The 24,795-nt window shown below is 38.8% G+C and overlaps 1 protein-coding gene across 9 annotated transcripts in view; it reads left to right on the top strand.

Moving 5' to 3' along the window:
- Positions 1-24,795, top strand: part of fggy (FGGY carbohydrate kinase domain containing) — a 229,471-nt gene that overhangs the window by 144,542 nt on the left and 60,134 nt on the right. For all 9 annotated transcript variants that reach the window (XR_010005402.1, XM_062978262.1, XM_016993203.2 and 6 more), the window contains 4 exons: positions 10,991-11,098; positions 12,492-12,553; positions 17,194-17,341; positions 17,928-18,002. Coding sequence is in view for 8 of the 9 variants with exons in the window: in XM_062978262.1 (XP_062834332.1) it covers positions 10,991-11,098; positions 12,492-12,553; positions 17,194-17,341; positions 17,928-18,002 (393 nt within the window). In the remaining variant the exon portion in view is untranslated. The remainder of the gene's footprint in view (positions 1-10,990; positions 11,099-12,491; positions 12,554-17,193; positions 17,342-17,927; positions 18,003-24,795) is intronic.

The following is a 24,795-nucleotide window of genomic DNA, read 5'->3' as shown; positions in this document are numbered from 1 at the left end:
GCCTTCCATCTACCACATAAGCTGCTGGTGTAGTCTTACATATATTCTGATCCTGATGCTATATGAGAACTTGGCTATGACCTGCAAAGTAAATCTAAGTATTAATAGGGTTTAAATCTGAACGTGTTCCTTTCTCAGTTTCCACTATGCTATCCCAACAAAGAGGGCTCCTTAATCATTGTGCTGTTAAGTCTCGTATGAATGTCACATCACAGGATAATCTCCACAAAAACTGTATAACATGGGTACTTTCAAACAATTGAATGTAAGATAGCCAAGCACGAATGCATTTGAAGTTATCTCTCTGTTACACTGAATAGTTCTAGTTAAAATACTGCTGAGAAAGCATAAATTCATTCTCTTGTAATCTTGTTATGCAGAATCTTGTGAATACATGAGAAATAGTTACATGGGAAAACATCAACCTCATTGTCAGCACTATGCTTATGAGTGACTTATCATCATACATATACTTAGACTAACCTTGTTGCCCTTTAGAAGTTTGCTCTTCAACTCCCTTCAACCCTGTTAGCACAGCCACTAGTCAGGAATGCTGAGAATTATAGTAAAAAAAATACATGAAGTATGTATGTCATATTGCAGAAGCCTGAATTAGGGGGAAGGAGAGCTCACTCAATTTTTCTGATGTAATAATTTTCTATACAGTGCAGGCAGTCCCCAAGTTATGAACAAGATCGGTTCTGTAGGTTTGTTCTTAAGTTGAATTTGTATGTAAGTTAGAATGAGTACATTTTTAAGTGTACAGTAGAGTCTCAGTTATCCAACATAAACGGACTGGCAGAACGTTGGATAAGTGAATATGTTGGATAATAAGGAGAAATTAAGAAGAAGCCTATTAAACACCAAATTAAGTTATGATTTTACAAATTAAGCACCAAAACATCATGTTATACAACAAATTTGACAGAAAAAGTAGTTCAATACGCAGTAATGCTATGTAGTAATTACTGTATTTATGAATTTAGCACCAAAATATCAAGATATATTGAAAACATTGACTACAAAAATGCGTTGGATAATCCAGAACATTGGATAAGCGAGACTCTACTGTAAGGAAAAAAATGGTCCCAATACGATGGGACCATTTTTCACACACCTGAAGTTATGCCAATTAAATGTTGGATTCTATTTTTCCCTGATCATCAGCTGATTTTAAAAAAGATTTCTGTTTAAAAGAGGTTTGGGGAAGGTTGGTAAGGGTTAGTGGGGTAAGCAAACTACTATGGTTTTGGTGCATTTTGGGTAGTTTGCGGGTTTTTGAATCTGGGGATGTCTGGGATTATTGGAAACCTCATATTGTGGGTCCCAAGGCTTATATGAGGTCCAAAGGCAGCATTTTGCCTACCCTGCAATAAGAACACAGTTTCATCAGACTTACTAGATTTTGATATTTTTAATTTGTAACCTCACCTAGACAATATATACAGCTATTATATATTAATAAAGCATCTTGTAGATAAGCTCCTTTATACAAAGCCTTTTTTATACTTGCCCAACACCCTTGTTCCTCCTCATTTTCAGTCCCTAGTCTTTCCATATTATTTCTGCCTATGGTACCAAATTTCTATTAAAGAAATAATGCACAGGAATACATCTACTTTATTGATTGAGATATACCTATACTTTCTCATAACTGTTCTCTTGATTCTGTATTTTAAGAAATCTGGATATTGTCAGTCAACTGCAGCTTCTTATTAGGAAGCTATTTTGATGCAAGCTCATCTGCCACTAGCTTATAAAAATGTCATATTAATGTTGCTCTACATTGTTTTTCTAGAATACATGTTTATGTGTGGGGTGGAAGGGGAATCAGAAGAAAACTTTTCATACACTCGTTGCTCTAGGAGAAATATGCATCACCTAGTCAAAGGTATTCTGTAGAGGATTTAGGTGTTCACATGGACGGATCTAGCCAGAATCTAATGTTAGTTATGATTAAAGCAGAGGATTTACTCTCTGGTGTAACTGTAAGTGTGCAGGATGAAAGGAACAAAATGTTCTACAAACGAAGTTTTGATGTTCTTTGTCTTTAGAGATATTGATCTGAGTTTTTCTGGTTGGCCAGCCTCCCATGAATGTAATTACATATTGCAAGTAATAGAAAATTGCATGCACCTGAACATTCTGGAGAGATTTACTAGTAAAAAAAGAGTCATTAGGCAAATCCGAGAATTGATTTTATCCTGGTAGTTTCTGTGAGAATTAAATAAATATTCCCTGTGCTGAAGAAAGTATCCACACCCAGCTGTCTATGCTCACAGATGTACTGAAGTGCAAAATTTAATTGCTCCACATGTTTGTTGATAGCTTTTTGGAATGCATACAAATGGCATTTTAGGGGTAAGATGATACTAACATCCAACCGTGTAACAGGAGACAAGATAGAGACGGAAATATCCTGTCCTGGCAAATTCTTGCGGGTATTCTCTAAAATACCAAGCCTGTCTACAGATGGTTTCTCAGAAGGACCAGTTTTGTTTTTTAATTGGACTTTCACTTTGAGGGTTGGCACAAACACAAGGCAGCTTGGGGAGCAATGAAACAATAATTTATAGAATGTAGTACATAATGAGGTAGGATGTATAATATTTAGGCCTTCCTGAAACAGCCCAGAAAATACATTTCATGTCATTGTTTACTTGCAGTGTTCTGAAGCTTAGCTGTAAGAAGCAATTTTTTTCAATAAAGGTTCCAAGAAAATGTACTCTTCAAAAGAAGTGATAGCGATCATAGTTTTCAAAGATGATACGATAAACATGACAATAAAAAATATGCAAAAGTAGACTGCCCAGGTTTCGGACAGCCACCAATCTGTATTTTACATCCCCCAAAGCTATAAAGAAATAGGATACACAGCATTGACCACTAAGGTTACAAAAGAGGCATAAGAGAGAGACAGCTGTGGCAAATACAAGCATTAAATTACTTGTAACAGTCTTCTAATCTGATCTTGCATCATTGAATAAGTTGGTTGTAGACAAGGGGCAGTTCCAGACAATATCAAAATATGGGTTTTAAAAGTGGGGCAAAAATCCTAGGACCTGACAGCAAGTCCACACACAGATCTGTCAGTCCCGGGAAATGCTCCCCCGCCATCCTCATGCCTTTGTTTGAAGTATCAAGACAGAGAGTAACACCTGACGAAAGTTTTTAAAAAAATTATTCCAAGATGTGCTGGACCTCATATGTGCACATGCAGTGATCCCAATGTTCACACAAGCAGATTTTTTATCTCTCTCTTCTCCTGACTGTTAATTCAAGCTCTGTTTAATATTATAAGAAAGAAATAATGGTTGCAGAGAGTTTGAATTGCTTTCCAATTGTTTTTACCTTTAGCCACCTATGTTTCTATGGCTCCATTTTTTGACAGCCCGATCAGCTATTTTGGGCTTTAAAAACATGTGTGTGAAGTCATGTGTTTTCTATGACTGCTTGGATATACAGTCATGCAAAGGTGCACATTTTGGGGGGTGGAATCAGGCTTTAAGCACACTTTTTAAACACGAGCTTTTCAGATGTTAACCCTATTCTGCCTGTACTTTTCCCCAACATCGTTCAGCTACCACCTCTTTTATCCCAGTTTTTTCTGGGTTTTACTGCATGTGTAGAAGGGCCCTAGAATGCCATTTAGCTGGGACACACACATATCACTATCCTGCATTACTTTGGAAAGCAAAGTTCCTTCTTTCTCTTAACCAAGAGATTTTGGTTTGTGTTATGTCAGGCAATACTACAACATTGTAGGAAGATAACACTTTACCAGCATTTATTTAAAGTATTTTAGCTATCGGTAAGCAGCATGGGGCTCCTGGTGGCACAGTGTGTTAAAGCGCTGAGCTGCTGAACTTGTGGACCAAAAGGTGCCAGGTTCAAATCCCGGGAGCGGAATGAGCGCCCGCTGTTAGCCCCACCTCCTGCCAACCTAGCAGTTCGAAAACATGCAAATGTGAGAAGATCAACAGGTACCGCTTCGGCGGGAAGGTAACGGTGCTCCATGCAGTCATGCCGGCCACATAACCTGGAGTTAACCACGTTTTATTGATTAGCCCATCGGCCGTATCAAAACATTTAACACATAGACATACATACAACATACAACCCGCGGTAAAAAAAGAAGTTAAAATAAACAAGCTGTTAACAAGACCCCGTTCAGGTCAAATATCTGCATCACCTGCACAGTTTACCCCAATTGATTCCAGATATGCAATTCTCAGTTGTGTGGCTTTGAATAGGAAAAGGGCTGTTTTGTGTGTTATTTTAGGATTCTGGCCGGCCAACAAAAATGAAATTTTAATATGTGGGTCCCAGTGTGTTTTGTGAATAATGTATGGTCCGAGGCATTGGTGTCTCTCTTTCTTATACAATTCACAGCTGAACAAAACATGTGCGATATCCTCCACCTCTGATGCTCCACAAATACAAAATCGTTCGTTGTATGGAACTTGATTAAACCTTCCGTGTTTGACCATCGTATCCAGCTGCTCAAAACGGGCTCTGGTAAATACCCTCCTGAGGTGTTTAGGCATTTCTGTCTTTAGATACCTGGCTGTTTGGAAAGTATGTTTAAAATGGCTTAACCATTTCAATGAGCCAGCTTTACTCAGGGTAGCAATGTCTTTTTGGCCTTCTATATCCAGTACTTGTTGAGCCACTATTTTTGGGTCTAGTTCTTCTAAGAGATTTGGATACAGAATCGGAAGTCCACAACTACTAATGTATTTTGTCAGATGAACTAGCCAAGAGGACTGATGTTGATTTTCTATCTGCTCTAACAGGCACAGTTTTGGCAGTCTATCATTTGCCATGGCAATCAATTTTATCCAGTACTTGTAGGCCCTGATTTTAGATAAGCCATCAACTGTGTATACTCCCAGTTCCGCTCTTACTGCAGCAGCTGGGGTCGTCCTGTGTACTCCTAGAAAACTTCGCAGGTGCTGTGATTGTGATTGCTCTAATAATGGTACTTGGTTTAGACCCCAAACTTCAGCTCCATATAAAAGCATGGGGGTAACCTTCGCTTTATACACTTTAAGAAGTGGGTCTAAAGATCCTGGTTGGCTGTGATTTGTTAATTTAAGCAGTTGGTTTACACGTACTCTTGCCCTGACTGAGCTTCTTTGATGATGTGGTAGCCAAGAGCCGGTCTCAGAAAAAACAATTCCCAGGTACGTGAAAGTGCAAACTTGCTCTATTGATTCACCATCCAGGAACCATCTATGTCTGTTATGTCGTTTGCCAAATACCATTATTTTTGACTTTGATTTATTAATAGTTAGAGCGTTGTTATGACAATAAGTGTTAAATCTTCTCAGCAGCCTACGTAGCCCGACTTGCGAGTATGATAATAAAATCATATCATCGGCATATAGTAGGATGTTAAAGTGTGTTTTACACAACTTAGGCATATGTACCTCTGGGTCCTTCAGCTGTTCGGGGAGATCATTTACGTATAAGCTAAATAACAGTGGTGCTAATATACATCCTTGTCTAACCCCTTTGTATGTTTCTACACTGTTTGTCATGGCTCCTTGCGTCCCGAATCACACTTTCAGGAAGGTGTTTGTGTAAAGTGCTTTGATTAGTGCCAGCAGTCTGGGTTCCATATTGAGATCAGTTAATTTTTTCCATAACATCTCTCTATTTACAGTATCAAATGCTGCACTAAGATCTATAAAAGCAGCATACAGTTGTTTCCCTCTGCTGACATATTTTGCAATTGTATGATTTAAAACAAAGCAATTATCAATAGTTGATCTATTCTGCCTGAAGCCAGCCTGTTCTTCAACGAGGATATGTTTTTCTTTTTCCCAGCATTCAGCTCTGTTCAGGAGATATCTGGCATATATCTTGGCCACAATATCAATTAGGCTAATTGGCCTGTAGGAACCAGGGTCTTTTTTGTTCCCTTTTTTGTAAACCGGGACAACTATAGCCATCTTCCATCCAACTGGAATCTGGCAGATGTTATTTATGTGTGTAAATAAGCCTGCTAACAGGGGGGCCCACCAATCCAGATGTGTTTTAAATAGCTCAGCGGGTAAATAATCTTCCCCTGGGGCTTTATTGGTCTTCAAATTATTTATAATACATCTGATCTCATCTTCTGTTACTGGTGGCCAAAGGGGCAGGGCTTTTATTGATAGATCTTTACCTCGTGACTGTGTCTCTGTAGGTTCTGTGGAGGCAAACAGGTGGGAGTAGTAATTTTCCCAGTCCTCTGCAGGAATAGGTATGTCAAATGTAAATTTCCTTTCCTTCAAAATTCCAGCTACTGTGTGCCAAAAGATAGCTGAGTTGTGACTCTTAGCTGAGCACTCAAGCCCTGACCAGATCGAGACTGTATGATTTTTCTTTTTTGTTTTTATAAGTTTCTTATATTCTCGTCTCAGGGTTAACATTTCTAATTGAGGATTTACAAGATGTTGTCCCTGAGCACGTCTCATTGCCAATCTCAGCTTTGTTCTCTGAAGTTGGCATTCTTTGTCAAACCAGGACGCTCTGCTCAAGTAAGGACCTTTAGGAGTGGATTTTGTGACAAGATGTTCCTTTAGACTACCACAGATATTTGTAAATGCATTAGAGACTGTCTGCCAATCTGCTGAGTGTGACTGAATTATTGAGTTCCAGTTTGTAATATCCTCTGTTTTGAGGCTATTGGCTATTGCTGTCATGTCTACTTTGGTCCAGGCAAGTCTTTTGTTTTGTATCACCTCAGTGTTGGCCATAATCCAGTTATCATTCCTATTATTTGGTCTTAAATCTGAGGGGCCCAAGAATTTCACACACACTGGTTGATGGTCACTTTCTTCCCTCAAAAGTACTTTGATCTGTGAAAAAAGATTGGCCTTGCCTGTTGAGACACATATAAAATCTAAGGCACTGCTTGTATGGCTAGAATGAAATGTATAGGGGTATACATAATTATAATTATAATTATTGTTATTGTTCTTACCTCCTAGGATTTGTAAATTGCACTTCAAGATCAGTGATGCCAGACTTATACCAGACCTATTGATCTTTTTGTCTCTTGAGTACCATTTTGGGTGATTTTTAATAAAATCATGTGGAAGGCCACCATATTGGGCTAGATCATGTATAGATGGGCCTAATTTAGCATTAAAATCTCCAAGTAAAATAATTATTGCTTGGGTATACGCTACTGTTAGTTCTTCCACTATTATATCTAGCTGTACCCAGGCATCAGGACTGTAATAGGAGGATGTGAATGGTGGGATATAGACATTTATCAATATAAGCTCCATTTCTTTATAACTAAACTTAATGGCCAATATATTGTGGATATCATCCCCCTTGCACAATCTCTCCCCTTGCCACTGTAATTCCTCCTTAATACATATACATAGGCCCCCTGAGGCACGCCCTTTGTTCCCTCTTTTCTGAGCAGGTGTGTGCCAACATTGAAATCCAGGTAATTGTATTGGGTCAACCCCTTCTACCAGCCAAGTCTCTTGTAGTGCTATTATCTCAAAATCAGATAAGAATCTCACCAGTTCACAATCAACAATCTCTTTCCAGCCAGCTACATTCCAGGTTACAATCTGGATTGGTCTTACTGTCTCTAAGTGTTCTGGTTGGCCAGGTTGTATGAGTATTGAAGATTCTGACAGTCAATTCGTGTCTGAGGCTGGTACGATGCCACCAATATCCCCATTGAAAACACAGTTGTTGTGGGGATATCTTTTCTCCTTTCTGGTTTGCCGCAGATGTTGTAGTTGTTGTATTTCTTCAGCAGTAGTATTATTCTGTCTTGATGTTGAGGGTACACTCATTCCTTCCCTGGGAGGTAGATCATGGATAGGGGGTCTGCTGTCATCCCTCCTAGGTGCCAAGACCTGAATTGGAGACAAGGTGGGGGTCTCGTCCTCCTCATTCAGCTCCAGTAGGTCATTAACATTAACAGGGCCCACTTCTAAGTCCATCTCAGCCTGTGGGGACTCATCAGTGGACATTAAGCCCACCAATGGCTCAACCATGTCCCCTATGGTGGTCGCTACAGTCTCAAGATGATCCAATCCAAAGTCAATGTCTCACTGATCACCACAGGTTGCACTGCTCAGGATCGTAGACTGATTCTGTGTTGGTTTACTGTCAGCCTTGGCTGGACTGGACTGTGGCCTATTCCTGCCAGAAGTCTCCCTGGGGGCTAATAGGCTGGGTCTGCCCACTTCCACAGGCATGTCATCACCATGCATGGGAGTTATCAGTGGGCTGATGTCCAGGTCACGGAAAACCCTCATGGGAGCTATTTGGAATTTAAGCAGGAAGAGCTTCATCTTCATCAGCATAGATGGTAATGTTGATTGTTCAAAGGTCATTACGATTTTCTTATCTGCAGATACTTGGGGTAGCCACTCAACTTTAAGCAGGTCAACACTTTGGGGGTGTATATGTAGTAACTGACCCAACGATGTTCTAATAGCTCTGAATGACCTCCATCTGCCCTTATTTATGTTGTTATGAGCAATTCGCAGCATTATCTGGTTTGCTTGTAGGATCCTATTACATTTAGTAGAAGTAAGTGAGTAGCCCCTAGTTGCCTTTGTGCAAGGCTTTTCGTCCGTTGCCTCCCTTCTGGGCCCCATGCCATCAGCCTGAACTGTGCTTTCTCTTAGGGCCGTATTCCTCTGGACAAAAGAGTCAAAAGACAGTCTGAGCTGCTCAATCTGATTTGCTACATTCTTTAGTTTATCAAAAATAAATGTCACTGTTTTAGCAGTCAGTAAACATTGCTGCATCAATGCACTGGTGGAGTTCGTCTGCTGCAACAGCTCAGGTTGTTTTAACTCAGTAATTAGTGAGCTTGTTCCAGGCGTATCTCCTCTACACAAATCCAAGGACACTCCTTCTTGATATGCTGTGGAGTTGTTACCGGAGTTTCTGTTTTCTTTATCCAAGGATAAGAAGCTGTTATCGGTAAATAATGAGTTCAATTCTGGCGTACTCACGGTTTCCACAAATAGATCATCTATCTTGAGTTGTTTAGAAGGTTTTTGATGTTTTAGTGTCTCTGGGCTTGTCCTTGTCCGTTTCTTCTTGTTTTTCTTATTCCCCATTTGCAGAGGCAAAGATTAGTTGCGAGAGATGCGATAAAATAAAATACTAATAAAATAAGGCAAACTTTAAAACTTTAAAAACATAAAAACAACAAAGATACCGGAGCTCAATTAGGCACGTCTGATTACTCCGGCGCCATCTTGGACTCCACATAACCTGGAGATGTCTATGGACAACGCCGGCTCTTCGGCTTAGAAATTGAGATGAGCACTAACCCCCAGAGTCGGTCACCTTTACCTTTACCTAAGCAGCATGGACTAATGGCTTGGAAAAACTTTTGAAACTTCGAAAACTTGGTTCATAAACTTTTTTTGGAGGAAGCAGCTGGCTTTGAAGAGAAACTGATCAAGCATAGTAGGTGGTAAGCATCTGTCCTTTGTAATCCTATCCCCCATTTTTACTCATTTGCTTTTGCCACAGGAGTCATCCTCTTCCTTTGATTTAGGCATTGCTGAAAAGGAAGAATTGAATTGATAGAAAAGGGACAGGACATATCATAGCTTTATTTCGTAATGCTGATTTATACCTATAATATTTCACGGTGGGCAAGATTGTGACTGAGTCATCTATGGGTTTGCTCCCCCACTTTTCCTTTATTGTCTATGCTTCTTGGATTTAGATAAATTGTTGCTTGAGTAATGTTCTGTGCTACTGTTACTCATATCTACTTACTTAACTTAGGCGATCCCTCATAGTTCGAGGATGATGGTCCTCCATTTCTTGGAAGACGCCTGTGTGTGATTTTTTTTAATGTGTGGAGGTCGGTGCATGGCCGGTCAACACAGTCTTCAGAGATTGAGGTCCCAGAAGTGGTGTGATTAACACAACGAGAGTGGCTTCTCAGTCTGTTGCAGTCTTCTTCTGCCTTCACAGCCGTTGTAACATGTACCATGTTATCCTCCGCCTGCTCCGCCATTGAGGTCTTTGGGTCTTTGAATTGTTCTTGGTCTGGATCCTCCCCTGTGGCCACTCCTGGGAGTGCATGACTCCAGTGGTTGTGCCCTCAGGTTCATTGGAACACACAAGCCCCCTCACCACATCAAGGTGACAATCCATCGAGGGGGTAATCTCTACATAGACTCTCTCTATGTGTATGCATATATGCACACATGTGTTCTTATATACACACCTCTTTCTCTCTGGGCACATCAACATGGACACTTTATCCCCAAAGGAGGATGAATCAGTTCTATAGTGGTTGCATGACACATGGAGCTGATTCAGGTTGAAATGGGCCAAGGTTCGGTGTGCTTGAGCCACATTAATAAAAAGTTGCAACCATGCTCTGAAGTTTCCCCAAGAATCCAGGAAAAAAAAAACCAACTTCAGACCTATGTAAACAGTTGGGCTGGTTCCATATTGGAACCAGCTACAAATGTTTACTCAGCCATCCCATTTTTCCCCAAACTCAGGGATGGCACTTACTGTTCCCTTACTGTTCTCAATATAGTAGTGGCCATTGGGCATGAAATGGCAGATAGTCATCACTTATTGCCTGTAATGACATCAGCTAGACACAAGGACAATCAGGGAAGAGAGGTGCTTTTCCTCCTTTCCTTCTTCTGCATCACTGGAATGCCTGAACAATGTCACTCCAGGTGATGAGCAATGGCCGCCAGCCATTTTGCACTTATTGACCACGACTATAACCAAAAAAAAGGGAATAGAACAATAAGAGTGGGCATTCTGTGATGCTGAACAGGGTTGAGTGCCACTGGATGACCAGGACTCTTTCCTGCTTCCACAGTGACCCTGGGGCTAATCCAGAGTTCAACATTCCAGAAGAGTCCCAGGAAAAAGTGTCCATGTAGACCCTCACACACACTTTTCACACATACACCTTGCTTTTATCATGCCTGAATATTTGCATAACTAGATTTTAATATCTTTTCAGATAAGCAAGATCCCTGTGTTTGTTCCTGGTGTTTGGGGACCATATTACTCAGCAATGGTGCCAGGACTGTGGCTAAATGAAGGAGGCCAAAGTGCTACTGGAAAACTGGTGAGCTAGGTTCTTCACAATAAAGTTTCATGCTATTTTGTACAGATATAAAAAAACTCATTTCTGCACAAAAGAGCAAGTCCTGCAAAGATGCAGATTTCTCCCCATCAGAGTTTCCAAACACTTTCGAAAAAAGTCTCTATATTTTTGGAATATTATTTCCATTCCTAATATATAAGAATACTAAAATTGATAATCACTGTTACTCATAGTTTAAACAAAAGCTTCTAAGAGATGAAGTGGGTGGCAGTCCATGAAAACGTGCCACACACACACACACATATTTCAGCTTTGTAACTTTGTTCCTAAAATATTTACATGTTAGTTACAGTAAACACAATTATTTAATTATTCACTGATTTCTATTTTGACTTCCTTCCAGTTATAATTAGGAACTTTTAATTGAATTATTTTCTTTCATGTTAAGTAACTTGCTAGTGCAATCCGATATGTACAAAAATGCCCCACTTAGTTCAATGGGATGTACTCCCCAGTGTGTAGGATTGTATCCTGTGTCAAAGAATAACATGGTTTATATTTTATGTATGAAATAAAGGGTTTTCTTGTGTGTCAGGAGCAACTTGAGTTATGTAAGTCGCTTCTGGTGTGAGAGAATTGGCCGTCTGCAAGGACATTGCCCAGGGGACGCCCGGATGTTTTGATGTTTTTATCATCCTTGTGGGAGGCTTCTCTCATGTCCCCACATGGAGCTGGAGTCGATAGAGGGAGCTCATCCGCGCTCTCCCCGGGGGGGATTCGAATCTGGCAGCTTTCAGATCAGCAACCCAACCTTCAAGTCACGAGGTTTAAATCCACTACGCCATTGGGGGTTCCAAAAAAAAAACAAAAAAAAAAAAAACAGGTGAAGTTTAGGCTTCACAAAAGCCTGTGTAGTAAATGTAAATTTAATTAATTGGTCATTAACCTTATATTTTACAAATGTGAAAGGGGAAAGATCCCTGCTACTATGAACCTTTATAGAGAAGGGTGGAGATGGAGAAAGAGTTGATGTGATATCCACATTTTTAATCTCAACTGACATGCATATGCATTTTCCATGTTTGATAGTAAAAGATTAGACAAAGCTTTGCTAATTTAGGGTGTTGAAGAATTCTCAGCCACAGTCTCACTTTTCACTTTGCTGAAGTAGTACAAACCACTGTTCTTGCTGGTGCATCTTGTACTGTTCCATAAAATAAGGCAAGCCAAAACATAGTTATTATATATATATTTTACAGCTTTTGACTCAGGGCTTATTTTTCTGCACATCTGGAGAATGGGCCTTTGTGTACAAATCCAGAAACAAGACTGTAAGCCTCTTAGTGCTGTAACCACATGGCAATTTTGAAACTAACAAGAATTAACATGAAAATTCATCTTCCTTTCTTTATAGATAGATCATGTCGTCCAAGGACACACTGCATTCCCAGAACTACAAACAAAATCTGCAGCCAGGTCAGGTCATCGTCCTTATTTCTTCTTCATTAACAGTCTGTCTTAGAAACATTACTTTGGCTGCAGTCCAAAAACCAGTTCAGCTGGAATGTTCCAGTTTAACAGAGACATGGGTTGGGCTCTCTCTCACTATAGTAATTTATTCCTTTTTCCATCTTGTTCTTCATATTTCCTATTTCAGAATACAGTCCCTTGTTCGTTTTGAACTTGTCTCAGGTGAACTGATTCATGTGGCCATTTCTTCCCTCCCAGCTCTATGTCTCATCTTGTTCCTTTCAAAAATAATGAAAATCCATGTAGTATAAAAATTGAATATAACATACAATTAAGAAAAACAGCAAAGACAACACACAAAACTACTAAGTAAATAAAAAACAAAAAACAAGTAATCAAGTGGCCATTTCTTAGATGTCAGCATCACAAAAAATTATCTTTGCCCTTTGTGCTTGTAAAATAACCTTGTTGATTCTCAAACAATGCGAGTTCCTTTACCAGGAATATGTTATGTGGACACAGGATTGCCTGGGTCATGTTGCTGCAAAATTCAGGTTATATCAATTTTTCCTTAATCCAAAATTACTTCAGAGCTCCCGGTATGTCTTTGGAAACGCCATAATAAAAATAATAGAACAAATGACTGAAATTTGGGACATTTACACTTAATACTGGAATATCTTTAACCTAATATTAAGACACATATTTGGCCTTCTGGTTTGCAAATTAGAGGCTTTTTTGAGCTGAGTTCCACATGTTTCCTTGTAGGAAAACACATGTCAAATCCTGACATGGCAATATTTAACATTTTAAGTATGACAGTTAAATTCTAAGGTTGAGGTATTGTTATCTCACATTTCTTATACTATGTGGGATCTTGTATTGGACAAAAAAAGATTTTTTTATAAAAAGAAAAGCATTATTATTTTTAAAATGAAACAGAACTGTGATTCTACATTAAGTTTTTAAAGAACATACATGTTTAAAAGAGCATAAATGGGCTAATGTTAATTTTGTCTGCACTTCATTTTGGTTTTCATTATGTAAAATGATGTGAATCTTGGCCTTCTATCCATCAGTATTGACTCGTACATACATTTTGATGCGTGAGCTGACCATACACTCTGCCAAGCCTTTTTTTTTTCTACGCTGGTGAAGTCAATAAAGATTTGTAGCTGTCTCTCAACCTCTCACAAATACAGAGTTAGAGTTTAGATAATGAAGAGAGTCGATCTACACAGGCCACAAATCCTGCTTTCATCTTCTGGACTACATGGGGCAGAAATCACTCCTGTTCATCAAAACAATGTAACTTGGACAACAAGTTAGACATGAGCCTACAATGTGATGCGGCTGCTAAAAAAGCCAATGGGATTCTGGCCTGCATAAATAGGGATATAGCATCTAGATCCAGGAAAGTCATGCTATCCCTCTATTCTGCCTTGGTCAGACCACACCTGGAATACTGTGTCCAATTCTGGGCACCGCAATTGAAGGGAGATGTTGACAAGCTGGAAAGCGTCCAAAGGAGGGCAATTAAAATGATCAAGGGTCTGGAGAACAAGCCCTATGAGGAGCGGCTTAAAGAACTGGGCATGTTTAGCCTGCAGAAGAGAAGGCTGAGAGGAGACATGGTAGCCATGTACAAATACGTGAAGGGAAGTCATAGGGAGGAGGGAGCAAGCTTGTTTTCTGCTGCCCTGGAGACTAGGACGCGGAACAACGGCTTCAAACTACAGGAAAGGAGATTCAACCTGAACATCAGGAAGAGCTTCCTCACTGTGAGGGCTGTTCGGCAGTGGAACTCTCTCCCCCGGACTGTGGTGGAGGCTCCTTCTTTGGAGGCCTTTAAGCAGTGGCTGGATGGCCATCTGTCAAGGGTGCTTTGAATGCGATTTCCTGCTACTTGGCAGGGGGTTGGACTGGATGGCCCATGAGGTCTCTTCCAACTCTACTATTCTATGATTCTATGAATGTCCAGGTACTTCCAGCCTCCAGTTTCAACCCATGTTAGCAGAAATGCTCCTGAATAGTTCTAATTCAGAACAAGTCATATTGTTCACATAGTCAGTACCACCATCTCATTTTCCCTGCACTGCAGGGAGGAAACTTACCTTTGTTGTCCTTTGTCACCACAACAGTGGCCGCAGAAATCCAGAAAGTTCCTGGTCTTTGCTAGATGCCTTTGACAATATAAGCAAAGGTGCTTGCATGACCAAGTGAAGTCCCGGACCCTCTTAAATGTTCTCTGGGATAATACTTTGAAAACAAACTCCTTCCTAAACTCAGTGAAGATCAAAGAAAGAGACTTGATAATTCAATCACAATGATGGAACTTGTGGAAGTTGTTTCAGAGTTGGAAATGGGGAAGTCACCGGGTCTGGATGGATTGTTGGTGCTGTACTATAAGACTATGTAAGACTGTGTACTCCAAAGACTCTGTAAGACTGCTCCAAACTATGAACATTTTTTTTGTGTCAGGAGTGACTTCAGAAACTGCAAGTCGCTTCTGGTGTGAGAGAAGTGGCCATCTGCAAGGACGTTGCCCAGGGGATACCTGGATGTTTGATGTTTTACCATCCTTGTGGGAGGCTTCTTTCATGTCCCCGCATGGAGCTGAAGCTCATCTGTGCTCTCCCCAGGTTGGATTCCAACCGGCAACCTTAAGGTCAGCAACCCAACCTTCAAGCCAGCAGTTTGCCAGCACAAGGGTTTGTTCATTGCGCCACCAGGGGCTCAATGAACAATGAAAAACAGACACAACTTTGAGATTTCCCAGTGATAAATGTTACCAAAGTTCTTCCCTTCTCCAGTCTCTTTTGCAAGCTTCTTCTTCACTACACTGCACATGCCCCCCACAACACACATTTCTGGGGGAAAGGAAGATAAAAAATTCAGCACAGTTTTAATAGGACTGCATGGGATGAGTGGAAATGACATAAGGATACTAAAGAATGACAGTAACCTGCAAAACTATTGGTATTTTTGTTTCATTCCTGTCCATAAAGGAGTCACATTAAACAACCTTTAAAGTATGTGAATAATGATATGAATTAGTTATTTTAATGTTTTCCAAGTGCACTTCATTTTGAATCATACCCTCCAATAGCAAACACATGGTAAGGCCTAATTGAAACAATGTGCAGCTGAATGCTTAAATGCAGAATATAACTATGCAGCTGCAGAGAGGTCATAAGTCAGAGTAGTAAACACATGCCAAATTCCCTCAGGGAGCTCATTAGTGTATAGCTGAACATATACGCAGAGGCTAAATGAATATCACTATTTAGACCGCCAAAACCAAGACAGTGAGAAATCAAATGTAATTATAAGAAGATATTCATATTGACAAACTCCCCTGAAAACAATGAGACTTCTCAATATAGAAAACAAAGCCAAACAAGATTTTTTAATTTAAAAAAATCTGATCCTTATGTTATTCTTCGAGATTTATAAAGACTACTAATATAGTAGCATATTTGACTTGCATGTTAGAACAAGAAAAATGAGTCTAAGTCCCAATTTCTACTGATATCTGTGAGATTTGTCTTGTTTCATTTTCTGCAGATTTCACCCTTCGGGTGCATTCCAAAAAAAGTTAAGTTTCAGTAAAATGAATAGAAATTGAGCACACTAAGCATTCTCAGGATTACACCGAAGACGTGCAGTAATTACTTTGTGCCATGATTTGTGCTAATGCCAAGATTTCCAGACAGAGTGGGACTTCAATGAATAATCTACATGATTTACTCCATGTCCAAATGTTTTGCTTGCTAAATTTCATGCAGGGTGCTCTCCAGTGCTTGTATGATCTACAGTTCCTTCTGGGGGTGTGCGAAATGGTACAGAATCTGTTCTGCGGCTTGCATTATATCAAACGATCAGCCATATTAGTTTGGTTATGATGGTTTTTGTACTCCAAGTCATCTGGAAAGTAACAGGTTATCTGCCCCTGTTGTAGTCTTAGTGATCTACCAGATGAGTGAGACATGGGGTGCATCTGGACCAGGCCTGAACAACCTGTGACCCTCGAGGTGTTTGGGACTCCAGCTCCCACAATTCTGGGAGATGAACTTCAAAACACCTGGAGGATCACAGGTTGTGCAGAGCAGACCTGATCTACACTATAGAATGAATACAGTTTGACATCACTTCAATTGTCTTGGCTCAAGGTGATGGAATCCTGGAAATTGTAGATTGGTAGGGCGCCAGCCCACTTTGGCAGGGAAGGCTAAGGACAGTTAAAGTGGTGTCACACTTCAGTCATTCAACAGTTAGATGCAGCCATTATTAGAATTTTGCAACCTAAGGCTACAACCGTCAACAAGTGCCCTGCTTGCACTGAGTTTTCATCCCGAGTTAATATTCTTATGATCAGAAGGTAAATCACTCCAACTGTTACAAAGATGAGATTCTAGACTCATTCAGAACTTTATCCACTCTCTTCATCAGCGGTGCATTCATAGGAAATAATATGTGAGTATTCTCTGCTTTCCCTTTTGTCAGCTTGGGTTTGTCAAACTTCTGATGATTTGTATGTGTGTATCTCTTGTTCAGCTGAGATTCTGGAATGTGTTCAGGGAATAACCTCTCTCTCTCTCTCTCCCTCCCTCCCACACCCCTTTTCCTGCTTGTTTTTCTTTCAGTGCTCAAAGTATATATACATACTTAAATGGTCACCTGGATCTGATTAGGAAATCTTTGCCTGTGGGTTTTCTCACTGTTGATTTACATGTTTGGCCAGATTTCCACGGCAACCGATCTCCCCTTGCCGATGTGACTCTAAAGGGCATGGTAAGAAACAGCATGTCATTGCAGAAGAGTGAAAATAGAACAATGAGGTAAAAAGGGGGCTCAAAATGAGCATTTGTATTTTAAATATAGTCATCAGGTCTTCAAAAGAAATCTCACAGAGTTTGGGTTTACTGCCTTTTTTGTTGAAATTTGAACTTTCTTTCAAAGAAAAGAGACGCATACATCCAGAACACTTTAATTTATATTTTATTTTATAATCTGGATGGAATAAAAATACGTTTCACACACTTTCTAACTTTCAGAGCATAGCAGAGCTTTGTATGGTTACATATGACTTTATCCTACAAGAAAATAGCCTTTAAGTTTCACAGTGTGTTTTTTGTCATTTTTTTGGCTAAAAACACATTTGACTGTTTGTATTTTTCAAGACTTCAAACTCTTGGACAATCTTCTTACAGCATAAAATTGCATATGCAAGAGGCTGCTGTATTAGAACCATAGAGCACGTAAACCGATCATTTGATATACGATGTAGCACTGCTATATGAACCAAGTGATAGCTAAAGAGAACAAACACAATTTTTTTTGTTTGTCAGTAAGATTATTTTTCTTTTTTTCTCTGCAGGTAGTAGGACTGACTTTATCTCAAGGCCTTGATGATCTCGCTCTTATCTACTTAGCCACAATTCAGGCCATTGCAGTAAGTCATTGAAAATGATAAATTTACATTTTTCTCTTTTTTCTTTTTTTTAAAAACCCTAAGAGACTTGATTTAATTTTATTTATATCTTTGACCAATTATTGGCTTGTTTGAAAAAGAATTGTAAGTATGTTCTGGGAAATGGAGGAAAGAGTTGTTCTGGTACAATTCTTGGCCAGGTTCCTATCTCTCTTGAAGTTCTTTTTCTCTCACGGTTTCTAACCATGGAACCCTGCCCAACTTTTCTCTGAACTTTCTGAAACTGGCCATTCTAAAGTCCAGAGTATGTGCCAGTTTAAACTCATTTTTCACAACCCTCACTGTCACAAATTCCAAGATGACATGCTACCTTTCCTGGAGTGATCCTGCTATTTTTACTTAATCAGCCTGTCCTTCACCTTTCATTAAGATAATCAACAGGTGTGCTTCTTTGGTCCAGTCTATGCAAGATTAGATTTTCAGTTAATACCGTGATAGCTGAAATCTAGTTTTTCATTGTTGTCTTGCTAGGAAAGGATCACTCATGACTTCCAGCTGGCTATAGTATAGTTTTGCAACAACATCACTCTTTTTTCTCCCTCCCTATTTATTCATTTCAAGCTAGCCTTCCATTTTCACAGTCACAATTTCCAGAGAGATGTATGTATTCTTTACACACAACAGTATTCAGTCATGAATCTCATCTCACCAAATCTCAGAGAATTGCTATTACTTCATTTAGGATTCATGCTGGTCATCATTTCTGTTCTCCATGTATAAGCCTACTGGGGTCAGAGGTTTTGTGTTTTCCTGGTTTTCTTGCAGTATCTTCACTTCACTGGAACCTGCTTCCAGCTCTTGCCTCTCCATTTGTCCCTTGTCTTTTTGCCACAATAGTTGGGCTCCATAATTCATGCTTAGCTTTTGCTACTTTTTTTTTCTTCACAAATCAAACTTTAGCTTAAAGCCATCTTGATCAGGTCTGCAAAGATTCTGCCAAAAATTATTATCAATTCTCAGGAGTTGCACCACATAATCTGCAAAGAAGCTGTCATATTAATATCATAGGCAATGGTCCAAGAAATCAGGCCTTTCCTCACAACGTTATCTGCATTTCCCATGACAGGATCCTTGACAGGAAGGATTTTTGAAAACACTGCTTGTTTGTGCAATTCCTTCACTTTTCTACTCAAAAGCTTCATAGAGTTCCATTCCACATTTCTTCTGGCTTTATCAGTTCTTCTCACATGAATTAGGGGGAACAGATAGTAGTAATTTGATATGAGGAGTCTTTCTTTACTGCCTAATTGAATACTCTAGGAACACAACACACCTCCCAAGATGACATGTCCAGTGTGTGCATGGCTACTAGGATGCTATCTGAAGGGAGTCTTAGACCACATTCACACATCTGCTCCTTGTCAGGTTACTGGTTAAATTCCTTCTCACCAAAATGGGATCCTGATTCTCTTAGGTTTAAATAGCATATTCATATACTTATCTACGATGAGAAAGCTAATAATAAATTAAGGTAAGTTAGCTTACCAATAAATTAAAGTGTACAGAAACATGTTTTGAATATTTCCACCTTTGTTTCAATTAAGGCTGGTAGCTTCCACATACTATATCTTTCAATCCTGTTGTCTTGAAACAGAAATAAAAACACCGCACACACCCTACAGCTCACTGGGATGATTTTAAGGGTATTCACAGTGTCTTTCCCATTCTCCTGGAGTCCCTCAATCTTTTTTTCCTAACCTCCCATCAAAAACTCACTTTCAGGAAATGGACAACTCTGATACATCACTCACCTGCTCCAATTAGCCCTGGTCATGAACTTTAGTCACAGGACTTTTTAAAAATAGAAACAGATTTTATATAGAAACTGCTTGAGTCAACAACCAAAGTTCCAACTTTCCCCTGGAAAAAAGCAACTTTGAGAAGAAAAGAAGGTAGCAAAACCACAGGAACACAATAGTAGGTTTATAAACTAAAAGGGAGGAGACAAAGAGAAGAAGAAAGAAAAAATACACAGAATCCCAGCTACAATTACAGGCTAAGTGTCAAACTATATGTTCAAGGGAGTACATATTCTCTATGATTAAATGTTTTCTTTTTCCAAAGTGTCCCTCTGTAATCATACTTATAAACTAAGTCTGTGTTTACTTTCCAAATAAAAAACAAAGCACACTAAAAGCAAAATATGTAGGTGAGAAAAATCACAAGGTATGACACGTAGACATCTTTTACCACTGGTGAGATAGCCACTTCTAAAAACATGCTTGATGTGTTGTCTAATTTACCTTTTAGGTCAAGTAGCCTATTTGTTTTAGAAATGTTTCAGAAAAACATATTTTGAGACATTGCAACTTAGCTCTTAGATTTCAGCTAGGTTTCCCCCCCCCCCCTGTTTATTTATGTAATAAGTTTTTCCCAGCATGACACCTAAGGCAGCCCACAATACAGATTGGAACAAAATGCAGTTTAAAAACAATCATTAAAATACATTTTAATTAAATAAATGTTCCTATTAAAACAGCACTATTTCAAAGAGTTTTCATAATTGCATTTTTAAAAAATCTGAATGAGAATAAAAGTACAGCATCTTCCATAAAAAGACCCTTCTACAACAATGAAGTGAAAGTGAAAAAGGAAGCCAAAAGGAACCCCGGTGGCGCAGTGTGTTAAATCGCTGAGCTGCTGAACTTGCGGACCAAAAGGTTGCAGGTTCGAATCCAGGGAGTGGAATGAGCGCCCGCTGTTATCCCCAGCTTCTGCCAACCTAGCAGTTCGAAAACATGCAAATTTGAATAGATCAATAGATACCACTCTGGCGGGAAGGTAACGGCACTCCATGCAATCATGCTGGCCACATGACCTTGGAGGTGTCTATGGACAACGCTGGCTCTTCGGCTTAGAAATGCAGATGAGCACCAACCCCCAGAGTCAGACACGACTAGGCTTAAAATCAGGGGAAACCTTTACCTTTACCTTATAAAGGAGGCCAACCCGTAGGAAGGAGTTCCATTTGGCATAATCTAGTAAGTCCCTCTTATTACTCATTTTAATCCTAGGTAAATATGTTTGTCCTCTGCATCTTCTGCAGAAGAAATATTTTAAAAGAGAAGTTTCAATTTGATGAGATATAATGGGAAAATATCATTTTGATAATGTAAGATGTTTAGGGTAATAACATGCTCCTATTGTACTTGAATTTCTAATAAGCAGTCTCCTATGTATCTGGTAGATGGGGTACTGCTTCTCATGCCAGAAATACAGAATGCAGGAAATTGTGTTTCACTTTTGAGGAGCACAATCCTCTGGAACAAATAGGTTCTTAGGGTAATTAAGGTGGCCACCACACCTTCTAAAAATCAGGCTTAGGCCATTTATGTCATCCCTCCTTAATCCCCCCCCCCTCTTCATTTTGTTCCCAAATGCAAAGCCATAAGAGCCTTCGATTTGCCCTTGTCATTTCCTCTTGTCTTGGTCTCTCCAAGTCTCCAGTCACTACCAGTTTCTTAGCAAAGCAATTTAGGGAATACAACTGTTGGGAGTAGTGAAAATAACTTTGTCATGGTAAATTATGCTACTACATAGTTTTGAAAAACTATTTGTAATGTGGAACTTATTCAGTGCAAAATTCACTTGTGATTGTTTTGAGCAGAAAATAACGTTCTCTGTACCAGAAACAGCATTTTCTGTATGGAAAATAATAATTTAGTGTGGAAATAGAATTCCTTCACCAAAACATGCTGCCTTTTGCATTTCCTGTGTGTATGAATTTTACATTTGTATATTAAATATTATATTCCATGATGTTTCCTGCACAGAAAATACTAGTTTATGTGCAAAACAATCATGTGTAAATTTTGCATAAAACAAGTACCGTGCTCCAAAGATTCTCGTCAGTCCAGAAATTTTCTTATTGGAGTTTCTTGAGATTTGAAAAACTTTTTGGTCCATTTTTCAAATATTTTCAAATATTCTTTCTGTCCCCATTTCAATATAATTTAGGACAAGAAGGAAATAATTATATCCTGCTCTGAAGCCAGTTTAGAATGGGTCGAGGAAGTGTGTGTCATCCTAGACTGCTTGGAGTTGGAGGGCAACTGTCTTTTCAATCACCCTCTCCAGAAATCACTCTTTATCCCCTACAAATCATACCAGGATCTACCAGCAGATTCCACTCTACCTTTTATTCTGTCCTTGCAGTTGCAGAGCTGATTTGTAGATCTCATTTTTGTAGATTACGTCCCCTGTATCTGAAGTGCTGCCTGAAAGTAGTTTTTGAGGTAGTTTTTGTACTGTAGTTTTTTACTGTAGCTTGTTAGTCTTTGGTAGTGGTATGACTGAGTTCTGCTTGATTGATATGTAAATCTAAACCTTGCAAGCACATTACATACACAATACAGAGCCTGGCACAAAACTGCAGTTTGTTCCTTTCCACTACCCAAATATGCCTTGTTTTTGTGTTACCCTAGAAGACACCCATTGCTGCTGTTCTGTGATGCAAGAGAGGTAAAGACAAAGGTGTACACGCAATGCAGATTACTTTTGCATTCAACATCCTCGCACTCCATAAATTCTAGCAGTGAGGTCAGATTCTGTCAACTCCATTTGCACGATTTTAGCACTTCTCATCACAAAAACAGAATTACCCTAACTAAACCTGGAATACATTACTGCTAGGCCTATTATTGCTCTTCTTTGGTAGCATTACAGCAGTGCACTTGGTATTTTAATACCATTCACTTTTCATTTAAATAAGAAATGCAAGTGCTTTCTAGGAAAATGAGCACGATTGATATTATCTGGTGAAAGAGATTACCGACAACAACTTCTCAGTGCCAAACAAGCACCGTGGCATTATTCTATGCTAATGGGGTGGAAGCTTTCCCAGTTGGATATCCTGGGAAAATCACCTATTATTATCCCACTGCTTCATTGCAGCTGATTGCTTTGTGCTTTGAAAATAAGCTATTTCTGGCCTGTCTTCCCTGCATCATATTTCAGAGTTCATTAAGATATATAATATAAGGATTTAGAGATTCATAAGATATATAACAGATTTTTCTTCTTAACTGTCAGAGAATCTGATAATGTAATGTTCAATAAGTGACATTTTTCATGTCCATTTTGTTTTATAAAAAATAAAAATATAACGCATGACATTACTGCTTAGAGCATAGCATGTATTGCAAACAGACTAACCACCCAGACATTCAGTTATATTAGCACTCTGCTTACAAAAGAGCTTGATTTCAAAATCTAGTCAGAACCGTAATTATAATTGTAATTATAGCTACTAAATGCTAATATTTTGTTTTCATTTCTGTAAGATTCTTGATGAAAAATGGAAAGTTACACCTCTGTTTCAGATTGAATTTTTTAGACTGCAGCATTGGATAAACTAATTTAATTGTGAAAGAATGTAATTTATGGTTTTTTTTTAAAAAAAAAATTGTTTCACATAAACATAAAAGCCATTTTCAGAGCATGCTCTTTTTATACTGCTTAGAAGGAATGAAAAATATCCTTGTGGCAGTATGGGCATGTGTATAAATGTGTGGTCAAATGTGTAGTTAGTGAATCACTGGAATAATTTGGATAGTCCATAGATGTAAAAAAATACCCTTAAGGTGATCAAGTGGTAAAACTACAACAGTTAAGGGCAGTTATTTTTGTAATCTCATATCAAAGTTTCAAGAAAGATTGAAAATAATAGTTTACTTTTTATATAATTGAAATTGTAGCTCGAGGACTTGAAATATTCATCCTTGGTGTCAATAAAGATGGTATGGATTTTATTAGCTGTCCTTACAGTTGTTACAGCTTGCCAAAACTACCTATCTTAAACCAAAATACATTTGAAACTCAACCCAGTCATAATAAACAGCCAAAGCCTAACATGCTTTGCTTTTCTTAAATACCCAAGCTGGATCTAAAGAGACATTTGCTATAGATTGTAAAACTTTCAGTGAACTTTGACCAAACTTCAAAAGATGTTCAGCATAAAGCGGTGGGAATTCCTTAGCAATGGATTTGACAGAGGGAAGATTTGGTAGGATTTTTCCACATTTCTTTCTTTCTTCAATTTCAAGCTGAAATTGATTTCAGAGTATACAGTCAGTGCAGAAAGGGCCTGTCTGCTTGATATGGAAACATGGGACAAAAATCTCCTAACACCATTTAAGTGCTTGGTTTGTTTACACATTCAGAAAGTAAATGAGAAGTTGAAATTAATGGAAAAAACATGAGTTGTTAAACAGGGCAGTTAGGTCTGATACATTGAATTCTACAGAGCATCTTTATCCAATGTGGTGCCCTCCAAATGTGTTGCACAATAACTTTTATTACGGAAAAGCGTGTATTTAAGAGCCCTTCATATAGCCTCCATAAAAAAGCATAGCATTTTGTGAAATATTTATTTTTCAAGCTGTGTTTGACTGTTTTCGTTATGGGCCTTTAAGCATGTTTTAAAGAATCACAAGTCTAGTGCTAATCCTTTGCAATTTCACTTTATTAAACAGTGAAGGAATATTCTTTGTTAAAGCAAGTAATGTCTGCACAAAACCCTTTTACCCCGCCTTTCTCTCCGAGGAGACTCAAAGCGATTTACAGTAAATAGGCAAAAATTAAATGCCTAAAAACAATGTAAAAACAACAATTCATATAAAACAATCTACAAAACAACAGTTCATATAAAACAGATACCATTACAAAATAAAGTCACATTATATAAAATTTTAAGAATGTCCAAGATTAAAATCCATTCATCCAGAATCCTCAAGTCTTCGTACAGGTCATATAA

Source organism: Anolis carolinensis, chromosome 4 (assembly GCF_035594765.1).
Source record: "Anolis carolinensis isolate JA03-04 chromosome 4, rAnoCar3.1.pri, whole genome shotgun sequence".
NCBI lineage: Eukaryota > Metazoa > Chordata > Lepidosauria > Squamata > Dactyloidae > Anolis > Anolis carolinensis.
This window is presented reverse-complemented; position numbering and strand designations above follow the sequence as displayed.